General features: G+C 37.2%; 1 protein-coding gene across 4 annotated transcripts in view; it reads right to left on the bottom strand.

The window, feature by feature from the left end:
- Window positions 1-27382, bottom strand: part of TAF1B (TATA-box binding protein associated factor, RNA polymerase I subunit B) — a 55531-nt gene that overhangs the window by 5050 nt on the left and 23099 nt on the right. For all 4 annotated transcript variants that reach the window (XM_005287733.5, XM_005287734.5, XM_042848718.2 and 1 more), the window contains 6 exons: window positions 7235-7382; window positions 3828-4005; window positions 3384-3430; window positions 1895-1985; window positions 1343-1413; window positions 359-584 (listed from right to left, as the gene is read on the bottom strand). In XM_005287733.5, coding sequence (XP_005287790.2) covers window positions 359-584; window positions 1343-1413; window positions 1895-1985; window positions 3384-3430; window positions 3828-4005; window positions 7235-7382 — 761 coding nt within the window. The remainder of the gene's footprint in view (window positions 1-358; window positions 585-1342; window positions 1414-1894; window positions 1986-3383; window positions 3431-3827; window positions 4006-7234; window positions 7383-27382) is intronic.

Consider the following 27382-nt stretch of genomic DNA (forward strand, 5'->3'; position numbering starts at 1 on the left):
TGTAATAAAAATAATAATATAAAATGAGCACTATGCATTTTGTATTCTGTGTTGTAATAGAAATCAATATATTTGAAAATGGAGAAAAACATCCAAAAATATTTAATAAATTTAAATTGGCTTTCTCTTAACAGTGAGATAAATTGCGATTAATTTTTTTTATCACGATTAATTTTTTATATGTATTAAAAAAACAGCTTAGCATAGATAAGTCACTAGTCAATGCACAGTCTCAGTCCAGAACTCTCACAATAAATATCTTGTTTAATAAAAATAAAATACCTTACAAAAATTTAATTTTAAGGAGAAACTTTTTCATGAACATTCAACACATTTCCAACTAGAGTCAGATACTTACTTCTCATTACATAGTTTAACTGTACACAGCCAATACTTGGTGTTCATGGTTGTAAGTGAATTGCCTTTTTCTTGCAAAACTCCCTCTAGGATATGCCCATGAAAACAATTCCCATCTGTGTTTTCTTCAGTCCAATTTAACTGGAAACTTGAAGGGCTTTGCTTTTCAGCAACTTGCATTGAACCAGACAGTGCGCCAAACTGTCTTTGTAAGTTCACTACCATTTCTGTACAAAGAGAAACAAAAACCTAAGCCACAATGTCTCATCACATTTTCCCACAGAGTTTACCTTTCTACATGGAACATTAAAATTCTGTTTTAAAAAGGTAATTTGAATTTGTGCTTTTTCCTACCTCTGCATGATATATAGAGAAAGCCTGAAATGTTTATTTTTCTTCTTCTTCCTTTTTACATTTGAAATTCAAGTCAGTCTATTCTAAAAACCTCTATGGTGACTGGAACTATTATTAAAGTTATGACTCCATGTAAGTAAAGAGACTGAAAGTTATAGAGAACCTGAGAGGAGAAGTAATTTTAAATCAGATTGTTTAGAGGTCTTTTTAAAAAACATATTAAACTCCATTTTCTAATGAACATTTTGAAGAAAGGATGTTTTAAGAATTCAAACACCGTTACCCCACCAGTTATGCTATCAGAGCCCACAACACATGCTCAGACTCCCAAGAGGTACTCCAGCAAAAAAAGTGAAGACCAAACAGACTTTCCCAATACCTTTACAATAAAAATCCTGTAAAAAGAAAGCTTAAAAAACACAGGCAGTCTTTATACATAATAAAATAGCATAAAAAGGGCAAAAGTTCAATTACTAAAAAATCCATTTCAAGTCTCTTGTAATATAAACAATGTATTCTGGTACTCTCATTCTAAATCCCTTTGATAAACAAAAACTTGAACAGGGAAAAAAGACAAGAAAATATTAGTATTGTATTGCTCACATTGTTGGCTAAATGAAATTATACTCACGTCTTTTCTTAAGAACTACAGATTTTTCCTTGGCTGAGTAGAATAGTGGTTTTTCACATTTCCACAGACACCTATCAGTGAAAGAAATACAACCTGGTGAAAAAATAAAAACCAGCACAACCATAGCCAAACAAACAAGAAAAGGCAGTCATTTCTCAGGATTGTTATTACAAGTATCCAATGTTTTAGGAATAACCTCAAGTTGGTAAGTGCCCAGTACCATTATTCCCCACCATGCATAAGAGAAGTCTCTCTTCTGTGGGGGTAGAAGAAGTGCTCTTCATCAATTTTTCACCATTTATTGTAATCAGTTTTGATAGCTTTAGTAATTCAGTCACTAGTCACAGAGAGTTTCCATTTAATGAATATGTCATGCCAAAGTTCTAAGCATGATGGGAGAAAGAGCATAAGGATTTATTAATTTGCTTTACTCCTCCAAGCTCATGCGACAGAAATAAGGGTGAAATCCTGGCCCCACTGAAGTCACTGAGGCCAGGATTTCACCCCAGATGTTCAACCTCAAAAAAAGTGAGGTACTGAACAATAGCATACCGGGCTCTTTCTTCATCTAATTTCTTCTGTTCCACATCCACAGACTTCTTCATAATCTTGTACCACTTTTTGAAATCAAACCACAGGCAGCCTGAAGTAAAATCCAAAATTTAGTTTTAGGAAAAGTGAGAGTGCACAATAAAATACAGAATGTTTGAAAGATAGCAGCAGTTAGACCCTGAGCTTTCTTTTTAAACACGTATATTGCATATCCTAGACTCTAGATGCCTTAAAAAATAAATCAAACAAAGCAGCAGGCAGTGAAGAAACCTATAGGATACCATCAGGGATGTGGAGGAGCCAAATGAGTGGGAGTGAATTGTGTGTCTTTAGCTCAGCTCATATAAACACCTTACACTTCTTTGGTTTTCACTCGTTGGCCCTTACCCTGCTGCTAAGAATAGCAGGAGTTAATAAGGCATTTTTCTCCCTAAGCTCCACGATTCATCCTTAAAGAGGTGGTTTGATTTAGATTTAACCCTCCCTCTCTAGAGAATAAACCTTTCACCTTTGCAACATGAATTGGCCTCCATACATATGGAATGTGAACTGTTCAAAGGAATAATGAAGGTTGACAGGTCAAGAATTTTAGCTACTTTTAAAGTATTCTTTTTATTCTTTTTTTAAAGTATTCATGGGATTCTGAAAAGTTTAATCAGCTCCCAAAACAATGAAAAATAGCCTTCTCTGCTAGGCATCCTGCAAACAAAATGCCAACCCATATTCCTCCTGCCCCTCCAAAACTCCAATGTCATATCATCCTTCCATATTTATGATTAAATAGAGTAATGAAACATATAGCACTAAAAAACCCCAAAACCCCTGTTCTGTGATTTGAGAATAAGTACCTCTCAATTTATGCCTGAACTGTACCACATATGCGTTTAAGCAACTTACCTAGCACCTACTGTCCCATGACAAGAGGCGTATGACTTTAGTAAATAAGCATTGTACAGTAATTATAAGGATTCCAAACAGAACCAAGGTGAGGAGTATATTTCAAATAAAACATGCTTAAATAACTAATTTTTGAACTTACAAGGTATTGTTTACTCCAAAAAGCAGTGATGTGTATATTCCATGAAGAACAAAATATACATGATATAGCCAAAACTTTTGAGTTGAATTCAAAGAATGCAAGAGCAGAAATAACAGAAGCTATTAAAACTTTAAATATTTTTCAGAAAATAAAGTGGAAATGTTTTAAATTTCTATCTAGTCTTGCCCAACATTACAAATTAACAGTTCATACTAATTTGTATGCTAATGCAGATCCAACAACTCTGCAAATGGGCTTCTAGATTTTTAAATTTACCCCAAAGGAGTAATTGATGCACCATAAAAAAATTGATGAAAGCCAACCCCCCCCCCCCCCCCAAAAAACCTCCCCCGAACCCGACATTCTTAGGGTTAATAAGTCCATGCCCTACTTAGTTTAATTACAAAATTTCATTTTAAAAATTATATTAGATTCTTTCCACTGACATACCTTCTTTGTTCTTTTGATTTCTTTTTCCAGCAAAGTTTGCATTTAACCTGAAAATATATATATTTATCAGATGGATTGTTTTTTGGAATCATACTTTCCACTTCTGAAACTTTCAAAAAAATGTATTTAAAACAAAACCACTGACACCAAAAATTCCACCCATTTTATCCTTAATCCTACCTTTAAAACAATCAGATTTGGTTATCAATGTAGTCACCTGAGATGTGAACTATTGCTTACTTTTAAACTAAAATTATTAGTTAGCTAAAGGTACAGTAGCATTAAATAATAGATCATGAGTTATAGCAAGAAACTGACATTGCCTATTATTGAATCTGCTTTCCATTCTTTGGGCCTGAGTTAGCGGTTTAAAAAAAGTTTTAGTGCAACGTTAGAAAATTTGGGCCCTTCTGACGTGAAAGTTTGCTCATAAAACATACTTACCATTCATACTGATCATCTAGTAAAAATAGTAATTTGAGCACCACTATAATGATGGCTGCAGCAAGAACATCATATTTTACTTTCCTTGCTGATTTATTCACAGGATCAAGTGTCAGAAAGTCTGTTTCTCCAACATTGATCTTTTTTACCACTCTGCAAGTCCAATTGTGCAATTCATCTAATTAAGAAAAAAAAGGAAAGTAAAATATTGTTAAATAAGCTGTACAGACATGCTAAATATGCCGGTTAGCAATATGCCAGTTTCTAACACCTTATAAATACACAGATTTTTTAAAAATACAACTTTTTACCAATATTAACTAAATTAACCCTCAGAACACTCCTATGAGGTAGGCCAGTATGATTTAAAATATATACTATGAAATAGGGAAGAAAAATTACACTGAATAAAATACTCATTGGACCCTTTGGATGGAATAATGATGTTGCTAGGCCACCCTGGTCATACCCTAGGTATGGCAGATCTTAAATACATGTTGTACAATCTTTAACTTGCAGGATCAGGGTCTAACTTTACTACTTCAAGTAGCCCTGTAGCTTTAAATAGGACTACTCCCAGTAATAAAACTAAATGTGTGTGTAAGTGATTGCAGAAACAAGGCCTGAAGTGACACAGTTTAAAGTTTATAATGCTAATCTTAACTACTCTTTGTTTAAACCACAAAAGGAAAGAAATTCAGAGACATCAATATTATTCCAACATCAGTTGTACTGCATCTGAACAGTCCAATATTACTGTATATTTATTTTCACTGGTGCAAAATCCCCACATTTCTTACCTTTCCAGTTTAGCAAGAAACTCAGGAACTGATTACATCATCAGATTCCAAAAAGATTAGCAATATCTTGCTATATTCTGACTGCGTACATCAGTTCAGCTATACTTTCTATTCCCACAACAGCTATTGCTTGTAAGATGTTAAATTAGTACAAGACCTGATCCATAATTTTCCAATTGTCACCCTCATACACAACACTAAACACACAACAGAGAATATGCATCAAACCACTACAATCCCTGAAAATAAAATGTTACCAACAATAGCAACTCTTACACAAGAAAGTTTCAATATGTTTAAATAGTGAATATTAAAAGAAAAAATGACTTCTCATAATTCCACACTGTACCAAGGGGATATTATCAATTCACTGTAGCCTACATCACATAATATATTCCCAGCCAGCCCCCCCCCCCTTTTTTTTTTAAGGTTTTTATTAAGGCAAAGTTACAATAAAACGTTAACATACTACAGCATACATTACTTATTCAGGATCAGATTAATATCCAAAGAACCTGGCTAAAGCTTCTGGATTCCAGGTTGGAAAGCCCTCCCTCCTCTGAGAAAGCTAGAAATGGTAACCACATTTTTAAATAACTATCATCTTTTTGGTGATTCTCTTGCTACAACAGCTTTTCCATTACAAGGACAATCCATATTTTACTATACCACAATTCCAAAGGAGGAAGGATCCCCTATTTCCAGTAATGTGCAACACAAAGTCTAGCTGCTAACAATAAAAATATATTTTGTCATTTTGTTTAAATGTAGATCCTTTCCTGGAGCAATAAGTAAGCAGATCAGGGGATTTCTAACAAGTTGGTATTCTGTCATAGAATCAATGTCTTTAATAATTTCCTCCCAAAACAGTCTAATTCCTGGACACAATCACATGTGCAAGTATTTTCCCCTTTCCCTGCAACCCCTCTAACACAGCACTTTCCTAGTAACAAATACAGGATGGATCTTAATTGGAGTCAAATGCCAGCTACACAGTAATTTATACAAATTTTCTTTATGAGCTACACAAATTGAAGATATATATCCCTTTTCCCTTACAGAGACACAGTCATCCAGATCAATTTCTTTGTCCAAATCCCTCTCCCATCCTGTTATTCCTTTTTCAGATAGTCACAAATTTTTTATGTTAAGTTTTATTGTAGATTCCATTTGTTGTTCCTTTGTAACTATTCTTCTTTTGTAATAATTTTAAAAGGTCTGACAACTCTGAATTTCTTTGTAGTAAGTCTGAAAACTGCAGACCTACAGACCATCCTCAATTCACTTCGTTGATATTTCAAGATTTCAAAATTATGTGATGTTATATATAGTGCAAAGCTACACAGGCACAGAATGATTAAAAGATGGAATGTCCAGTCAGGAATTTTAGCCCTAAATGTGAGGTTTCTTCTTTTTACACTTTCAAATGTGACCTTAAATAAGAATTGTAAGCTCACACGGTGAGAAGAATTGTTGTATACTCATAAAATATCTGATATGTATGAAAAAAATAAATTACCATTTCTAAATTATTTGGTGAAATCAGCCATCTTGACTAAACTGGGACATTTGTGATACCTGCAGCATAGAAGCTCAATATATATAGCATATATACTAGTTTCTATAGTCATTTGTTAGACAATCTTGAATGTTTACTATTTAAACAAAAAAACATGAAATGTTTACATAGCACTAATACTGATGTTAACTCAGAAATCAGGCAAGTCAGAAACTGGTTTACAGTCCCTGACACCGTGACCCCAGAGAACTAGAATCACAAGGTACTTTTCATTTCAGTTTGTAAATACTGAGAAATCTCCAGCTGAGCTTCAGATAATGGTATAGAGAAAAATGGGATTATTTCTTTCAATTTCTGTGATCAGATTTTATATATTTTAATATAACTTCAACTGAAAACTTACTGAAATTAGTTACAGCTTGCATAGAAAATAAGAGTCTCAAAAGTCACTTTTAAAAATGAATACTAGCTATTCAAATGTATGTCAAAACATGTTTACATTGAGATTAAAGCAACAGAAGCAATTGCAATATGAACTCCATGATTTCCACTTTAAACTCTGTTTTTAGGAAGTGTCCCCCAACTACAGTGGCACTCAAGAACAACCTTATAAAAATTCATGTATACAATGAACATCAGCTCTCATGAAATTAAAAATGAGTACCACACATAGGGCTTGATCCTGCAAAGTGCTCTCCTCCAACCCAGCAAAGTACTTAACCACATGCTTAACTTTAAGAATATGAACAGTCCTAAGGACGATTGGCAGGACTATTTACATGCTTAAAGTAAGCACATTGTTAAGCACTTTGCTGGGTCGGGGTCAGGGTGCTCAGAGCCTTGCAGGATCAAGCCCATAATGTTTCAATGTTCAGACAACTTATTACATTATTTCTGTAGTAATTATCTTCGGGGTTCCATATCTAAATGTTAAGAAACTTAGAAGGAAGAGGGGAAGCACTGTCATAACAGTATGATAAGGCTAGTATGTGAATAGTTCATCAGTTCCTTTGCTAGAGAGCCTTAGCAGATTTATAGAATGCAAAAATCAAGATTTAATTAGACGGTAAGTTTTAGAGAGTATTTACCAGGTAAGTTGGCTTCCATCAGATATTTAATGCACAAGATGTTTGGATGAAGAAAGCAGCTATCAGTTATAGCTGGAAAACAAGGCAAATCTAAAAACGCTGCAAGTTCAGACATCTTGTTATGCACATCTTCATATACAGGCCAAGACTGAAAGACAAAATAGGTTTAAAGTTTCTTCTGTTTTGCTTTTTTTTTTACTCCAGCATCTTTAGCTAACCTTTCTTAATTCAAATTCCACATTATTGTTATATAGAAACGTTCATGCCCTTCCCTGAGCACTTCTACAAGCATTGGTATTATGCAGGATGCTCTTTGGAGCTGGAACTTTGTTCATGACATGTGTTTGTGAGGCAGCAAGCATATTTTTGGGTTCTCAAAAAAACCCTAAAGCACTGCAAATGGAGCATGACATCTCAAAGGTAGACAAATAACCAAATCTGTAGCTCTGTAACATAACTTCATACAAAAATCCCTTTCAAATTTCCATACCTATTCATAGAAATAATCTTGCAACTGTCTCCTTTCAAATCTATTAACCACATGAAGAAAAATCTCCAAGCTTCCACTGTAACATTAATTCTAGATAAAAACATTCCTTATGGTGAGACTCTGTTATTTAGTCAAAATGAGCTCAACAGGATTACCTGAGGAATAAAGAACATAAAGGGCAGCAGAATTTGACCTCATTTCTCAAGAGTAACAAGGTGGGTGAGGTAATATCTTTTATTGGACCAACTTTTGTTGGTGAGAGAGACAAGTTTTTGAGCTTACATGGAGCTCTTCTTCAGGTCTGGAAAACTTACTCAAGGTAGAACAGATTGCTTAGTATAAGTAGTTCACATATATTTCAAGGGACCATTCAAGGTAAAGTGTCCTATTACCATCCCTCCAGTCACAAGGAGACAAGGACGGTTGTTAGTGAATGATAGATTTTTGTAATAAGCCATAAATCCAGTGTGTCTATTCAGTGTATGATTTTTAGCGTCTAGCAAACTTATGAATTTAAGCTCCCAGGCTCATCTTTTGAAAGTGTGCAGGTTTCCTTGGGGGATGAGGACTGATAGGTCAGATATTGAATGATCACGTTGCGAAAAGTGGTCACCCACAGATGGGGTATTTTTGTCTTTCATCATTTTGCTGTGTGAGTTTATTCAAGAGTGTGGTAATTATGGGTGTAACCACATATAGTTACTATTTGAGCATTTAGTGCACTGGATGAGATACACCACGTTGTGATAGGCATGTCTTGAAAGGTGTGTTCATCATTGTAATAGTGGAGCTATGTCTGCAAGTTTTGCATCTGTTGTTCTGGCATGGTCTGGTGCCGCTTTGAGTTGACATGTCCTGGTCTGTGGGGACTTTGCTTCTGATGATGAGTATGGAGAGGTTGGTGGGGTGTTTGAAAGCCAGAAGAGGCGGTTCAGGAAAGATTTCTTTCAGGATGGTGGTCTTCATTGAGTATGGATTGTACTTGTTTGATAATACCCCATATGGGTGCCAGTGTGGGGTGACAGGTGACAACTGGAGGTGGGCGATTGGAGAGGGCTTTATTTCTGTGGTGAAGCAGGTTCTCTTGGGTATTTGGGTGACCCATTCCATGATGTGATCTACTTCTCTGAAGGAGCATCCTTGTTCGGTGAAGGTGGTTTTGATTGTGTTACGATGTATATCCTGGACTTCCTCCTCAGAGCATATTCTCTGGATCTGAGTGTCTTGCTGTAGATAACAGATTTCTTTGTAAGTTTCGGATGGTTACTGGATGTATGAAGGTAGGGATGGTGATCAATGGGTTTCTTGCATATATTTGTTTCTAGGGTTCCATTGTTGAAGCTGCTCATGGTGTCCAGGAAGTTAATGCTGGTGTGGGACTGTTTCAGAGAGAGTTTAATGGACAGGTGGTGGTTAATAAAGTTTTGGTGAAAATCTAAGAAGGAGCTGAAGTCGTCTGTCCAGTGGATGAAAATATCTTCGATGCATCTCTGGTGCACCATTGGTTTCATGGTGCATTTGCCCAGCAATTCTTCAAGGTAGCCCATAAAGAGGTTGGCATTTTGGAGCGCTATCCTAGTACCCATGGTTGTTCCCAAGATTTGGATAAAATGTGTTTTGTTGAATGTAAAATTGTTATGGGTGAGAATGAAATGGATGAATTTGGCGATGTGTCTGGGGTGGATATCTGAGAGTTGTCCATTGTCTTGTAAATATTAGAGCAGGCAGCTAAGCCATCATTGGAGGGATGATCGTGTACAGGGAGGTGACCTCCTGGTAGTAAAGATGGTGTTCTGAGGAAGGTTGTGAATATTGTGAAGTTTGTGGAGGAAGTTAGTTGGAAGAAGCTAACCCTTTGTGTGATGAGTGGTTTGAGGATGGTTTCTATGAGTCCCAATATTCCTTCAATAGGAGTGCCGTGGCCAGATATTATCGGTTCCCTTATTTGTGTATCTTGGGAAGCATACAGACGTTCGTGGAGGATGAGTATGTAGAATCTCTTGGAGTTGTTTGAGGAGGGGGGATTTGATGAGATTCTTAAATTCCTGTGTAAATTGTTGTGTGGGGTCTTCTTTGAGTTCTTTATAGTAGGTGGACTGAATAGTGACAGTGAATTTATGGTTTATTGCAACAATCTATAATCCACTAAAAACCCCTCCCCTCCCTGCAGCTGCTTCTCCTCCCCCTTTCTTTCCTCTGCTATTTAATGTTTCTGGCCCCAATTCAGCAAAGTAGTAAAGCATGTGTTTATGTCTATTCATATTTAGCAAAATATTTAAGCACATACATCACTATAGTGTCAATTTTAAGCACACGCTTAATTCAGTGCAGGCTTTACTGCTCCGCTGAATAAGAATGAACTGCTAAACTGGGACCTCTATTTTTGAAATTTTATAACCCAGGTTAAAAAAAAAGCCGAATAATTATGCTACCAACAACAACTGAAATTCAATAGTCTCTTTTTGTTCCATTATGTGATGTTTAACTCTTTTAATATAGGCAATTCAACTGTCATTCACACTTAACAGTTTTGAATGATTGCTAACAGTATTTCCATTTTTAAAAAGTGCCCCAAGCCGGCAATTAATTAAGAATGTGCTTAACTTTAAGCATGTGAATAGTTCTATTGAAGTCACTTAAAGTTACAGGAGTAACTTTTATAACTGTTTTCTAAACAAACAGTGATGAAATGTAATCTACTCACCTGTTAGACTTATCTTGAGAAAGAAGAAATACATGTGTTACCAGAATACTACAAAAATCAAGGTTTACAGTCCCCTCCAATCATTCTAAGAAACAATTCATCAGCTTTACAACAGAATAATCGTTGAACAAAATTTAAATAGTCAGGATTTCAAGTTTGAAATTATATACATTCTTTGATATCCCACTGATTTTGAAATGTATGCATCATTTTCCTAGTGTTCTGAAAGAGCACACTGGAAAATCAACAAATAATGCAAATAGATACAGTGCAAAAATAATATACTTAATTAGATATAGTGGAGACAGAACTTTCCCATGAGACTAAGAAATGCAAATACTGATCTGCCCAAATATCAATCAGGCCCCGTGTTAAAGATGAAAAGTGAGGTACATAAGGAATTCAAAGCAGCTTAAATGCATCCTTTTTAAGTCACTAAACAAACATCACCACTGTTATTTAAGCATTCACGGTACTTCACAAAAGATTATAAGTAGCTTTTGTTCAATTTTTTCAAACCAAATTCAAGGTTTAATTTTATGATAAGATGGTAAAGATCAGCTTTTTAAGTGATGTAAAATACTACTTCCTAAATAATAGTATTTTGTTTGCAGTGAAAAACACCACCACAAATAGTTTAAAAGGATACCAACAACCTAAATACTACAGTGTGGCCTCTTTTTAAGGATGTTTTTGAGTATAAATAGACAGGAGTGCTCTCCCCTGGGTATGTGTTCACAATGGATTTAGTAGAATTGGGACATACAATACACTGGGAGGGGCACACTAATTCATGACAAGGCCTCCCCAACCAAACCCTTCTCTTGATTCCTCCTTCCTCCTGTGGTTTAAACCCCAACAGCCTGTTTACATTTACTGTAACACTCAAGTATTTTTCCTATTACAAAGGGATAGATAATTACAATGCTAGATTGAGTGACTTATGCATTGCCAAAAGCACATAGTAGTGATTCTGTTTTCTTCATGTCTGTAAATAGCAAAGTTAAAGTTAAACAACACACACGATAATTTTCTATCAGGAACCTAGTTAGTTGAAGATGACAATGGCTGTAGAGAGCTCTATCATTCAGAAAGCACTGAAACATCTTAATCACAACAAACATTTTACACAGTTTAATGTCAAAAGAGCTATTAGCTTTTGCAGTGAAGTCCCCATGTGAAAATTGTCACTCCTACTTCTGCAGAGTCTACCACACAAATAATGTATTCATGTTACAGTAAAGGGGGGTTTATAAAATACGTTCCCATATCTGGATACACATACATTCACTGTAGACAAACTTATAGCAAACGTCAAACTGCCCTGCCTCAAAACTCATCACCTTCCACCCATCTACTTGTGTGTCCCTCCCCAGAAAAAGCCTGATAGAACAAGTCATCCTGAAAGTCAACCAAGACAGGCTTCGATTAACCAACAAGGGAAGCAAGTTTTGGAGTCACGGCCCTCTCAACTGAGAATGCCCTGCCTCCAGCACCTCATGATTAAATTCAGGGAAGGTGTGGTTGGAGATGTTAGATCATATGCCTCAGATTACCCAAGTATAATTTTTTTTGTTACCTAATCCCAAAGTTTCTCTTCACATTACATATTTTCAGCTGTGTTTGTGCTAAATATTTACAAGGGTTCCCCTATCCATCTCATTCTGGAATTACTGTGCTTTTGTTTACTGTTCCCAGTCCTTGGGAGTCCCCCAAACAGTTTGTAACTCTCAGCTACAAGTTCATGACGGCATTTTAAAATTCCAAGGATCAAAGACAGAAGAACCATTATAATACGTATGACAACCAGCTAGTAGTCTTCTCATACTTTTGGCAAACTGGAGTTTTTTGAAGACTGATGTGGGAGATTCAGTGACTTGTCTGTATGTGGATGCAACTGCTCTTGGGCAACTTTTTGGTCTTTGAAAGGTCCTTTATCTCTTGTCCCCACATATTATAAAACAAGATACTTTGAATCTAGAAGGTAATAAGGGAATTTGATACTACATGAGAATATCTACTATACTTTTATCCCTCACTGTTTAATTTAACTCACAAGGCAGACTATTCTGTAGGAAAATTAGCACCTAGAATATGGTATCCAGAGTGCTACTTGTTGGATTGTTTCAGTTAGCTAATTCTTTTATCATTCAGAGCTCTCTGGGAGAATTTTTTTCCTGTAATAGAAGAGGAGGACAAACTAGTTCCCACAAAGTAGATGATCCAAATTGCTACTATGAATAATCAGGGCATAGAAACAGGTAATTGTTTTGGGTGAGCCCAGATTGCATCCTCTCATGCTTGTTATGACAGTATCAGAATGTTGCTGATCAACATGTAAAAAACTGAGAACCTATTGGCTAACTTTTCAGATGCATTTTCTTCCTGCTTCTCTTAGACTGAGGGTTTGCAAACTTTTTATTACCATGGATCACATCTCAATAGAGAAAGCCAATGGACCATTTCTCCTCTCATTTGTGATCACATAACATCCTTGTAGCAATTGTTTTGCATGTATGGGAAGAAGAAATCCTGATATCTAGACTGCATGTCCAGGAACGAAGGGAACAAGTGGTGATCCCACTTTAATGTGATAAGGATCTATCCTTCTTGAATTTGCTATGCAGTCGTCTTTGCTGTTGATTTAATTTTCTCTTCTTCTGTTTTATTCCTCTCTCCCTGTAAATTTTTGAACTGATTATTCCTTTTCCTTTTGACCATGCTTTGCTTCCACTTGGTCCCTTCGTTCCTGGATATGCAGTCTAGATATCAGGATTTCTTCTTCCCATGCTCCTCTGGGCATATTGACTAGTTGTCTTGTTCTCTACACCTCTGAACATTCCCCTACTGATAGTGGTCAGCAGCTGCAGTCGCTGAAAGGGTCTCCTTTTTCCATCTCCTCTTTAGCAGTGAACCTGGTAGAGGCCAATCCTGCCTCCTATTTTCCAGCTACACCTCTACCCTATATAACGCGACCGATATAACACAAATTCAGATACAACGCGGTAAAGCTGTGCTCTTGGGGGGGGGGGGGGCGGGACTGCGCACTCCAGCGGATCAAAGCAAGTTCAATATAAAGCGGTTTCACCTATAACGCAGTAAGATTTTTTGGCTCTCGAGGACAGCGTTATATCGGGGGTGGAGGTGTACTTTTACATGTGTCCAGATGCCTCTTTGAAATGAAGAGGTTCAATACTTGTGGGACTATCTGAAAAGACTCTCACCTATCTGAAGCAGCCTACGACCAGCCACCTCTCCCCAGACTAGTTTGGAAAAATGTGCTAGGGTGACAAGGCCCACTGACTAGGATATTGATTATTCCAATATGAAGGCTTAGGTGAAGATCAAGCTATGATTTGGGGGGGTAGGGGGATTTTAAAAAATTATAACTACACCCAAAAGTTGGTGCAACACATATATTCTTTATAAAGGCAAATATAAACACAAAACACAGTAAGCTATTTATTGTAAAAGAGCTAGTAAATCAAGTTTGTAAACTAGAATAACCTGCATGTGTCTAATAATCTGAAATGTGGTGCAGTAAGGAGCCATAGCTTCTGGGTGATGCAGAAGTGTTAATATAACCACTAGCTGATTTCATAACAGAGCTGACACTAGTTCCAATAACTGTGCCAGGTGTGAAATTTACAACCAAACTGATTGTGACGGGTTGGATCACAGAACCCCCCTTGGGGGCTGCCACCCGATGTGCCAAGACTACCTCTGCTCCTGCTTTCCCTGCCAGCTCGGGACCCCAGCACCCTATCTTGCTGAGCCAGACATGCCCATCTGCACCACAAAGACCCAGGGTCTGAATTACTTGCCCCAAAGCTGCAGGTTTACCTGAAAGCAGCTAACAGAAGTGTTCCTGTCTTTAACACTCAGATGTCCAACTCCCAATGGGGTCTAAACCCAAATAAATCCGTTTTACCCTGCATAAAGCTTATACAGGGTAAACTCATAAATTGTTCACCCTCTATAACACTGATAGAGAGATATGCACAGTTGTTTGTTCCCCCAGGTATTAATACATAGTCTGAGTTCATTAATAAGTAAAAAGTGATTTTATTAAATACAGAAAGTAGGATTTAAGTGGTTCCAAGTAGTAACAGACAGAACAAAGTAAGTCACCAAGCAAAATAAAATAAAACGCGCAAATCTATGTCTAATCAAACTGAATACAGATAATCTCACCCTCAGAGATGCTTCAGTAAGATTTTTCCTCAGACTGGACACCTTCCAGGCCTGGGCACAATTCTTTCCCCTGGTACAGCTCTTGTTTCAGCTCAGGTGGTAGCTAGGGGATTCTTCATGATGGCTCCCCTCCCTTTGTTCTTTTCCACACCTTTATATATCTTTTGCATACGGCAGGAATCCTTTGTCCCTCTCTGGGTTCCCACCCCTCCTTCTCAATGGAAAGACACCAGGTTAAAGATGGATTCCAGTTCAGGTGACATGATCACATATCACTGCAAGACTTCATTGCCCACTTGCAAGCACACATGTATACAGGAAGACTTACAAGTAAAACACAGCCATCTGCAGTCAGCTGTCCTGGTTAATGGGAGTCATCAAGATTCCAAACCACCATTAATGGCCCACACTTTGCATAATTACAATAGGCCCTCAGAGTTATATTTCATATTTCTAGTTTCAGATACAAGAGTGGTACATTTATACAAATAGGATGATCACACTTAGTAGATTATAAGCTTTGTAATGATACCTTACAAGAGACCCTTTGCATGAACCATATTCCAGATACATTATATTCACTCATTAGCATATTTTTATAAAATCATATAGACTGCAACGTCACACTGATATTTGAAACGGAATGAGAATGAGCTGGTGACTCAGTACTTCGTATTAGATAGATGTCCTTGGCGAGACTGTCAGCTTAAAAATTCCTACATTAAAATGGAATTTCCTTATTTGCCTTGTGTTGCTCTCAGATCAGTCACTCTCACCCTTCTCTACCCATTTGTCAGCCTCTCAATCATCTGAACATTCTTCTATGCAACCTCCACTGTGGTTCTAGCTCCTTGAGATCATGCACCACAAGACCCTTACTTTCCCCGTTTTAAGTACGTATTAAAAACCCACTTCTGCCAATGCTATCTATAGTGAGTTTTGATGATTTGTATAGGACTTTTTCCTGTTCCCCTAAACTCTATCCACCTGCCAAACTGCAAGCTCATTGGGATCATCCCCCAAGGTTGACAAACACACGTTCAGATCAAATAGATGAAATGTCTCTTCAAAGACATGTAGCAAAGTCAGGTACCCATATGGAAAAGGAATTCACCAAAATGCATTGACCGGAAGAACTTTTACAATATTTCCAGGTACTAAGGGCTCTAAAATTGTTCTGGAATGTCATCAAAGCAATTACCATATAATGTATTCCTAACACCTTAGATTATTAAAAGTGAAAGATTTTAAAAATCAAGTTTACTTTCCACCAAGAATACTTTTTATTTTTTTTTGCACCACATTCAACTTGGGCAGTGAAAATAGCATAGTTACTTCTGTTTTATAGTTCATTTCTAATATGGCGTGCTTACATTTTCCACAGCAAAAGACTTTACTAAAAAAAAAATATTGGATCTGTAAGGAATGTTTAAGAAATATAGAGCAGTGATATAAGGGATGGACTAGATGACTGCACACATCTCTTCCAATCCTAATATCTATGAATCACATGTTGCTGCTGATGTAATAATGGAGGGGCGTGCCTGAGATTACTAAAGGTGAACAAATGGCAGGAAAGAATAAAGGGTGAAATTCTTACAACTCCATTTAGATAACTGTTCAATATTCCAAAGAAGAGAAAAAAATTGTGAGTACTCCTCCACTAAAAAAGAAAAGAAATACACAGATCAATGTCACATTTAAAAATAAGTTTTACAAGATTCCACAGGAACGAAGCACTAAGATAATAGTAGCAGTAGACTTGTCCACCTTGTAGAGCCTGGCATGCATGTTGTTGAGATGGTTTCCTAAACTCTCTAGGATATTAAAAATGCAGCCAAGATCATCCTTATCAAATCATATGAAAAGCAACATTGGCTCACTGTCCATCTCCTAGAATAACCACACCTTTTAAACTCTCAGTTAAAGCTACCAGTGTTGTTTCAGAAGCCAAAACTTACTCCAGAGGGCTGTGCTGGGCATCAGAGGAATGTTTTTTATTCAGGAAAAGCTTTCATTTAAAAAGGTTCAACATATAGAGAATGATCAATGCACTTCTGTGAGCAAATCCTTGGGATGCTATGGAGAATGACTACCTAATGGTGCAATCATATCACATATCTATTTGAAGAATGCAGGACTGTCCACACAAGGGGAACAAACAAACAAACAACAAACAAACAAACAGGGATCAGAGGATGAATACTGAATACAGAAAAAGCCTGCTTTGCTAGATAGCCAAATAAATTCAATTTCTCCATTCTATCTGGAAGACTTTTCAATACAATACTTCTTGGGGATGCATAACACTACTTTGGTTATTGGGTAATTTTGGATAAAAAAAGTTCTGGTTGAATGAGTTCTAATATATTATTAAACTGGCAAAGACACATGGTTGAGTGTTGCTTTGCACATGCTCACAAGGCAAATCTGAGTGATAATGATGACTTATATTACAACACTTAAGCTTAATAAGTTTTAAAATGCTACCTAGTGTTATGCTGAATTGTCTAACAAGTATTAAAATTTAAAGCTTGCGAACAAGTTTTATAGAATTTCACAAATATTTTATTAGGTTTGTTTTCCTTCATTAAGCAATGCTTTAAGACAGGTAGAGACAAGCTAGAGTTTCTGTTACACAACAGCAGGCTCCCATGATAAACCTGATTACAATAACCCTGTCAGAAGTGAACTTCCTCCTCAGCGCTTTTAAAAAAGCCTCACCCTTGCTTATTATCATTCTGAAGTCATTTCAGAAGAGAAAGAAGGGCTATTGGCACCTGTTAATTGCATATCTGCAATACATTTAAAAAAAAATACATTTGGGGGGGATCCCACCAAATAGAAGGGTTAAAATGTACTCCAAAAACAGTAGCAGGACTGCGGCGGGAACTGGTGTTTATGATTTGGAATGAAAAAAATGACGGCAGCAGAGTTGGTTTGCACAACTTATATGCTTCTATTTATATTTTTTACTAAGTTCTAAAAACTCAACAGAGCCTTAACTGGCTTCTGTGTCAAATCTAACATCTCTGGGAAAGGGGAATAGAGATAAGAATTTTATGAAATGACACTCAGAGGATTCCCACTGGCAAAAATCCGACCTCAGTAGCCAGAAAAAAAAAGAGGCGGCCCACTTGCTATCATTCTTAGAAACTACCACCAAGTAACCATCTCTGTTCTGTGTTTACTTTTTATGGTGTAAACCAATTTATTTGGTTCTAAAAATTGTACCTCCAAAAATAATCTAAGTCTCTTAGCCACTGCCCAATCAAGTTTGCTTCTTGTAAAACATAAGTGCTTTAAAAGATGTAATATGTGCTTTAACCATGATGTAATCTTAATTGTGGCCACAATACACGACACACTACCCTTCAAAGTGAAACAATGCATTCTTCAATAAAACATAATTTTACCATAATATTACCTTAAAAAGGTGTGTATAGCATTTTAAATTTGGGCAAACTTGCCAAGCAAAGAAGAGGATTCCTGCTGCATCAAGTTTACAAACTAAAACCCTGATCCTGATTTCAACAGAGCTCTCCTTGGAGGCAAGAATCTGCCTGCACTGTGTAGATCCAACTATGCAATAGGGCCTAAAGACTCACAAAGGGACTGATACATAGAAGTAGAGAATGATGTACAGTTGTCACTGGAGTGGGGAAAGTTTTGTGGAAATGAACAAACATTTCAACTTAATTCCCAACAGATCAGTCTTAAAGAGTTGGTTAACAGATTTACCTACCGTCAGGAAGCTGCCTACAATAAAAATGCAAATGTACAATCCAACAAACCTGGGAGACTGGAATATTTTAAATGCTGGCAGTTTCCTATAAGGGATGTTGACAACTTGAATTATTTGAGATTGTCTAATTTCAATAGCGTGCCCTTAAATTGTATGTCTTTAAATGATTTTTTCAAATTCATTTAAAAAAAAAAGGGGGGGGGAGATTTTCAAAAAGCCAAAGAAATTTAGGAGTACAAGTCCCAATGGGAGGAGGTGGTCATCCTCAGTTCCAATCCTGCCTCTGCAAGATTCACTGTGTATCCTTGGGCAAGTCACTATCTGTCGCAGTTTACCCACCGTACAATGATCATAATAATACTCTCTTTTCACAGGAAAGGTGTAAAGATAAATTCACTAATGACTGAGGCATGCTGATATTACAGTGATGAATGCCAAAGAGGAGATCATGAGGAACTGAAGCATTCTGTAGTCAGTGCAGGGGTTGGATGGCATGCAGTAAATAAGGCATGGAGCCACACATTGGAATTATGAGGATAAAAATAAATAGTAAACAGCTGCTTCATTTTCCAAGCACCATCCATGCTATGCACTAAAAATGGGTCCGATATTAAAAACAGTATGTGATCATGTAATTAAAGTATGCATCATAATGCATACACACAAGGGGACCAAATTAAGCTTATAAGGAAACCTCAATTCTGGCATTTCCTAACTTTTAAGTGCTTACCTCTGCCAACAAAAGAACTTCTAAATGTAGTTTTTTTTGTATGTAAGTTATATCAGTTTAACTTATCCATGAATCAAAGCCCTGAATTTCTGTAAGAGCTGAACAAGACAATGCTCAGAAATCTGATTCAAACAGTCTGGAAATACACAGATAAATAATCTGTTTAATGTGAAAGTAGAATTGGAATATTAGAGAGAAATAAATTGAATAATTCATAAAACGTTGTTTGTCATGTCTTCTATTCCAGAGTGGCTACCACATGCTCTATCAATTTAATCTAACATTATTAAGCTTCTGCTTTTACTGCATTTTTCCCCATCATATTTTTTGTGATTTTTCCTTCCTTTCACTGGTGCTGGGATGACAACATTATTCACCAATGTGAAAGAGACTTGGCAATCAAGATGAAAAGGTGAGCCATGCTGAAGAGATGAACATTCACTAGCAAGCTGTCCTAACAACTCCTCCAAAACAAAAACGTAGACATATTTAAGCAAAGATTTCACATACATCTATTTTTAATGGGGCCACTTTTAGCCTATGGTAAAGAAACCTAGGCTTCCCCACCACCCACCCACCCACACACTTTTTAAAACGATACATCTGAAGAGAAGAAACGTTAAATCATAACATCCACTTGAAATCCTAGAAGGATGACATTAACCTAGATCTAATTTATACAACCTGCATACCTTTTGGGGGGAAAAGATTAATGTAACCATTTTGTGGTTGTGAGAGTTTTAGATTTAAGTGTTCTCACTGTTCAATCTTTTAACACTGAGAGCAAACAAATTCTGAGTCATCTTTAGTAAAACGGGGCTGCAAACAGCTATGCTAAATAACATTATGGAGGAGCAGCAGCAGCACCTATCATAGGTAAGGCCGAGCAGAGCTCTTTGTTTAAGATTGATATGTTATCATGTGTTCTTGTACAACGCTGTCTTCCAAAGGACAGCACAAGTTTTAGCTAGAGGCTTGAGATAGAACAATGCTTAAATACACTTTAAATTTGAATTACACAAATGAAATATATAAATGAATAATTCAAGAGTCTCTGAATACTCCTCCTCTGCCTTTCAGAGCATAAAACACCCAATTGAGGTACTATATTTTCAGAGGAGTCCTCAGTTCTACATTCTCAAGCAAAGATACTCAGCATAAAAGGAGTAGACTAAAGAGCATGATTATTCTAATATATTGTTTACTACAGTACATTTTTAACTGGACAAATCAAACATTAGTGATACGAAGCCAGCCACTGATTTTACAATGACACTGTAATGCCTAGCATCATTCAGTAAAGTACCTGCTTACCAAATACAATTGGTTAAAAGCTAGAAGAGCAGCAGGCAAGTAGAGCTGGTCAGGAAATTTCCACTATCATTATTTTCCAAACAGCAAATGCCTGTTTCACAAAATTAAACTTTTTCCATAGGAAAATTTCAATGTTGCTGAAAAATTGATTTTCTGACAGAAAATCTGAAGTGATGGCTCCCAGGTTGCCCACCTGGACAGTTTTTTGTCAATTTTACTTTCACCCAGAAGCTGAAAATTTTACTTTGGTTCTCCCAAAACAGAAATTTTCTGGAAATCTTTTCCCACTAAATCTTTGGTCAGAAGGAATCTCCATTTTCTGGGCATATCAGATATGATAACAGGGCATGCCAACAGAATAAAATTGAGTAACTAAAAACCAAGGAACATGTAAGCAAACATCATTCAATAGTTTGTGCCTGTTCACCTATCAACATATGCACTTCTGGAGTGCACTGCGGCACAAAACTAGCAGAAAAAACCACACTCCTTCCCGTGTTAGAACAATTAGTTGTTTGTCAATGAATCTTCATAAAATGATTTGTTAAAAAAGAAACCAAATGAAAACCTTCTAGTGTAATAGTAATTGCCAAAAAATATTCCATATAGAAGACATAACATTGTTTGTATCTGAATTCCTGTTTAAACCCTCTTTCCCCATTCCACTCCAATTCTCCTTTCTTCCTACTCTTCCTTCTAACCCTGAAGCTGTATCAGCAAGAGCAATCTGAGTAGATGTTCAAGACAACTACAAATCTACTGTTTGGCAGGATCAGAGTTTGAAAGGGAAGCTGCTGCTGCCCTGTTCCACCCTTCTTAGGTTACTTGCAGAGCTTGGTAAGCCAAGCAGTTTAATGTGAATACAGTGGAGCAAGGAGTTTTGCAAGGGAACTGGGTGATGGGCTTCTCTTTCAAGATCCATTCCTGCTGATTGGGGCCCAGTAATTGAGCATTTACATCTGCAAAGGAAAGAAGAATGAAAAGAACAAAAGAAGAGAAGGGAGAGAGAAGAATAAGGAAAATAATTTAATTTTAATCTGCCCCTTAATCATGAGCTGGAAGAAATGATGGGTTACAGGTGCCATATTTTTAAATTACTGTTTTACCTGCAAAAGCGACGCCGTATTCAGACCTGATTTTATGTGTATATACCTTTACATCTGTTTATGCTATTTACAAATGCATATTTTTTCTGCTTTTACTTTTGATTACTTGTGCAGAGTCACCACAGCTCAGAGAATTTTAATTCTATTCCTTTTTGTGCAGCAGGCTTGTGTACTAAATTTGATCAATTACACATGTGGAAAGCCATTCAAAGCAAGGGAATTTACAGGTGTCACTTAACGCCTGTAGAACCTTTATTAGTGAAGATGATGCAAGTACAGTAAAAAACTCAGCTTGACTCTCAGATCTCAAAATAAGTCTGCACAGCTGTCAGTCTAAAAACAAATAAAAAAATTTAAACTTGCAAACGGAATACTTTAGAAATGGAATAACAGATGTACAGGTTTCAGAGTAGCAGCCGTGTTAGTCTGTATCCGCAAAAAGAACAGGAGTACTTGTGGCACCTTAGAGACTAACAAATTTATTAGAGCATAAGCTTTCGTGGACTACAGCCCACTTCTTCGGATGCATACAGTACAGACTGTATGCATCCGAAGAAGTGGGCTGTAGTCCACGAAAGCTTATGCTCTAATAAATTTGTTAGTCTCTAAGGTGCCACAAGTACTCCTGTTCTTTTTGAGATGTACAGGTTACCATGACCATAACATTTTTTGCAGTGCCACTTCTCAGAGCAGAACCACACTTTAAAGGACTTGTTTTCTTACTTCTGACCTGACAAACCAGGAAATGGAGGAAACTAAATATCATGAATACTTAAATATTTTTATGGAAATTGGATATAACAGAGATCTGGTTGATGATGAAGCTTTATGGTCTCAACATGTGCATATCTAACAGTCACCATCTTGGCCATCACTTAAGGTTTGAACTGGGGACTTCCATAGCTGAAATGCTTGAGTCTTTACAGCACAAGCTAACAAACTCACACCCCATCTGGGAACAGGAGGGGATGGACAGACATGGACGCACATGCTCTCTGACCAATGCGTTACAATTTTACTCAGAAAAATGGGAAATTCAGATCTTCAACCCAAGCTATTTTATGAAGTAAAGTAATAGCAAATGACATATGCAAGCACTAGTAAAATACTCATTGGGTTTACAAGTCAAAATTAAAAATAGGGGAACTTCTTACATATTAAAAACTCCAAAGAGATGAGGAAATGGTTTAGCATGTTCGTGTGTTCATTTTAGGGACATATTTCAAAACCTAGACTACATCTGTGTCACTTAGCTAAATTATTTCAATCAAACTGAAGGTAAGAATTTCAACAGAGTGGCCTGATGCAAGATACAGAACACCAGAAATAAAAAGGAATTTTACTCTTCTTTAAGTAGGCGGAACGAGGTAGGTAAGTACAGTTCTAAAACTGAGTGATTCATTTCATCAGCCCCTCCTAGAAAAGTACTATAATTAGGAAGAATAAATCCACACCTATAACTAAAGAAATACTGTCTAGTTTATAAACTTTCACAGCTTACCCAAACAGTGAATGTTAAGCAGCTTCTAATTTTTCTGCTATTGAAGTTGAGGAAATAATACATTTATATAGAATCCTTGATTTCAAAAGATCCCAAATAAACTACATATACAGAAATCACAGTCAATTACTGAAATGCACTCATTTTTTAGGTGAAACATGGTAGTTGCTTAACAGCATGCAGGTGCAAGCATACTGCAAAGACACAGCCAAGTTACTATGGCCTCACTGATGCTGCGCTCACCCAAGTGCATCAATAGGCTTTCTGGGGGCATATCCCATGGTTCTGTGTGCTGCACTAAGCTAAGCTGCTCTAGGATACTTTCCCCCAGTGAATTGTAGGACAATTTGTCTGTCCTTCTGGGAACAGGTGGAATTTTGGGAAGGCATTGGAGGATTATCAACATTCCTGCAAGGTACATTGGTTACCAGCCCGAGTGAAAGTAGCACCCAAGTTCTAGCCTATACCCACAGAGAAGCCAACCAGCCTGAGTTTAAAGTACCACCAAACTTGGGTGAGATGGCTTTATATGTGGACAATACAGGGGAGAGGAGAAGAGAGGGGCTAGGGGCAACAGCCAAGCAAGAGCCCAAAATAACTGTGCAGAGAGACATACCCCAAAAGACACAAACTCTAACAAATCAATGCCAACTGACGCCTTGCTAGGGCATTGATTCAGTATTGACTCAGAGGGGGAAAAGTGACACCTTACTGAGTCACCAAGAGGAGAGGCAGTGTTATAGTGGACTGAAGGAAGTAGGAGCTAGGAAATTTAGTCCTCTAATCCACAGAACAGGATTAGCAAACTGCCTCATAGTGCTGTCCCTGTGCCTCAAACCTGACTTAAAGGGATCATCTCAGAGCTCTATTTAATAACAGGCTTTAAGGGACTGAGGCCTGGTCTACACTACAGAGTTAGGTCAACGTAATGCAGGTTATGTTGACATAACTCTAAGTGTCTACACTACAACATTGCTCCCACCAATGTAAGTTACCCACTACACTGACCTAATAACTCAACGTCTGCAAAAGGCGTAACGCTTAGGTCAATGTAGTTAGGTTGAGGCAGTGTCAGTATAGACACTGCATTGACTGTTCCAGCTGTCAGCCCCTGGTGGCTGACAGCCTGGAGCTCCGGCCTGTCACTGCCTCACAATGACAGTTAAATCGGGGGAAGTGCTCCTACTGAGGAAACGCACTGCTGACAGGACTGTAGTGTGCACACAAAAAAAAAAATGATGTAATTACTGTGGTAGCTGTACGTTGACATAACTTAAGTAGACTTAATTTTGTAGTGTAGACTTCCTCTGATACTACAAAGACTTATGCACATTAGTATCGCTAGCCACATGAACGGTTCTAATTTGTTTCAAGGACACTACTTGCATACATATCTTTGTGGGATTGGACCTCAAAACAGTAGTTCAATATTGTTTTATAGAACCATATAAACATAGGGCTGAAAGGGACCTCACAAGGTCATTAAGTCCAGCCCCCTGAACTGAAGCAGAACCTAGTAAACCTAGACCATCCCTGACAGGTGTTTGTCCAACCTATTCTTAAAAACCTCCAATGACAGGGATTCCACAACCTCCTTTTGAAGCCTATGCCAGAGCTTAACCACACTTATAGTTAAATATTTTGTCATCTTAAAAAACCTTAAGTCATCCTTACTAATGTATTAAAGAAATTTTTCCAAATTTTTTTTTCCAAAAAATTGGAAACATCAGTGATCATTTTCTTTTATTAGGACACAGTAATCCATTTATCTTAAATACAGACTAATCTTTGTAAGGCTAGCTAAGGAATGTGTGCTAAAGAAGTGAAAGAAAAACAATAACAATGGATGATTTTTAGAAACCCAAAATGCTTTTGCATTCAAACATTTTTTAAAATCTATTTATAATAAGTGCTTATTGTAAGCATTGCGTGCACACACAAAAAATCCTTAAAAAAAAAAATCTAAAGAAAAACCAACCAGTTTAAATACAAGACCAGAATACACTAAAAAAATATTCATTTTTCATTATTAGCCATATTAATGTAGTTTTCCATAAAGTAGATTCAGTGCTGTGAATGTACTGAACTATTTTTTGAAGGAGTGTGTAGCAGAGCTATTACTTCTCTTTGGATTAATTAGGTAATGTAAACCTAATCCTAAAAGGAGATTTACTGACAATCATCTAACAAATTTTATAATGAACCAGCGCAGATTATTTGAAATCCATAAGGATTTGATATAAAGTACTAATTTCTAAAACTGAGCCCTTAAGGTTAACATATAGGCCCACAAGTCCAATCCTTGTTTCTGTCACGCATGGCAGGAAGTTATCAAAACTGTTGTGTAAGTCTCGCTTCATAATCCATGGGAAATTCTGATTTTATATTTTCCTTCAGGCTAACTAGCAATTATTCTGCATCCAACACTCACAGGGAAAATAAAAGACTCCTACTGCTTTAACAACTAAAACTTGACAGATTTATAAAACAAAACGGCTTTTACCTTTTTAGCTTTGTTTGAACAATGCTGAATTGATTCTGCTGCATATTTGTGGCATCTGTTTAACTCAAGCCATTTTTATTAAGCAATCAAGATATTAGGTGGTCACAAGTAAAGAAAGAAAAATATTCACAGATCATAATCACCACAGCCATCTTTCAACTGTACTTTTGACTATAAACAGTGAATTAGAGAGATGCAAAATCCAAGGGCAGACCTCTGAACACTCAACACTTTGGAAAACTCGGTGATATTTTGCAGCTCAGCCCTATTTCGAATATGAATGAGACGAGGTAGATGAGATAATATTTTGTATTGGACCAATTTCTGTTAGTGAAAGAAACAAGCTTTCGAGCTTACACAGAGCTCTTCTTCAGGCCTGGAAAAGATACTATGAGTATGTTTACATTGCAATTAGACACCCAAGGCTGGCCCTTGCAAGCTGACTCTGGCCCTTGGGCTAAAGGGCTGCTCAACTGTGATGCAGACATTCAAGGACGTCTCCGGGACCCTCCCATCTCACAGGGTCCTAGAGCAAAGGCTGCAGCCTGAGCCCAAATGTCTACACCACAATTAAACAGCCCCGTAGCCTGAGCCAGCTGGCATAAGCCAGCCACATGTGTCTAATTGCAGAGTAGACATACCCTCAGAGTGTCACAACTAAATACAAGGTAGAACAGAACATTCAAGGTGAAGCAGGCAGTTAACACATCTACAGTCATACAACAAAGGAGGGTTAGTGGGTTACAGATTGCTGAAATGAGCCATAAATCCAATGTTTTTATTAAGTCCATGATTTTTAGTGTCTAGCAGAGAGATGAATTTAAGTTCCCAGACTTGTCTTTTGAAGATGCTGTGCAGATTTCCTAAATGGATGAGGATTGAGAGGTCAGATATGGAGTTATTACATTGTGAAACCTGTTCGTCCACAGGTGACATAGTGTTTTTGACTTTTATCATTTTTTTGTGAGAGTTCATTTGAGAGAATAAAGATATTTTGTTTTCACCCACACAGTTATTGGGGCATTTAGTGCACTGGATGAGATATACCACATGTTGTGATATGCATGTGTAGGACCCATGAATCTTGAAAGGTTTGTTGTGGGGGTATTGATCATCGTAGCTGTGGAGATATGTTTGCAGGTTTTGCATCTGTTGTTCTGGCAGGGTCTGGTGCTGCTTTGAGTTGACGTGTCCTGGTCTGTAGGGAGACCTTGCTTCTCATGATGAGCTTGGCAAAGTTGGAGGGTGTTGCTTGAAAGCCAGAAGCGGGGGTTGGGAAAGCTTTCTTTCAGCATGTGGTCCCTATCGTGTATGGGCTGTTAATGTTTAATGATACCCCATGGGAGTTCTCGTGTGGGGTGGTAGGTGACTTAAGAGTAAAAGTATTCCACTTAGGAAGGAGCAATCAGTTGCACACATACAAAATGGGAAATTACTGCCTAGGAAGGTATACTGTGCAACAGGATCTGGAGGTCAGAATGGATCACAAGTTAAATATGAGTCAACTGTGTAACAGTGTTGTTAAAAAAAAAAAAAAAAGCAAACACCATTCTGGGATGTATTAGCAGGAGTGTTGTAAGCAAGACACAATAAGTAATTCTTCCACTCTACTCCACGCTGATTAGGCCTCAACTGGAGTATTGTGTTCAGTTCTGGGCACTACATTTCAGGAAAGACGTGGACAAATTGGAGAAATTCCAGAGAAGAGCAACAAAAACAATTAAAGGTCTAGAAAACATGATCTATTAGAGAAGATTGAAAAAATGGGTTTGTTTAATCTGGAGAAGACTAAGGGGGGGACAAAATAACAGTTTTCAAGTACTGTACATAAAAGGTTGTTACAAGGAGGAGAGAGAAGCAT

This window comes from Chrysemys picta, chromosome 3 (assembly GCF_011386835.1).
Source record: "Chrysemys picta bellii isolate R12L10 chromosome 3, ASM1138683v2, whole genome shotgun sequence".
Classification (NCBI taxonomy): Eukaryota; Metazoa; Chordata; order Testudines; family Emydidae; genus Chrysemys; species Chrysemys picta.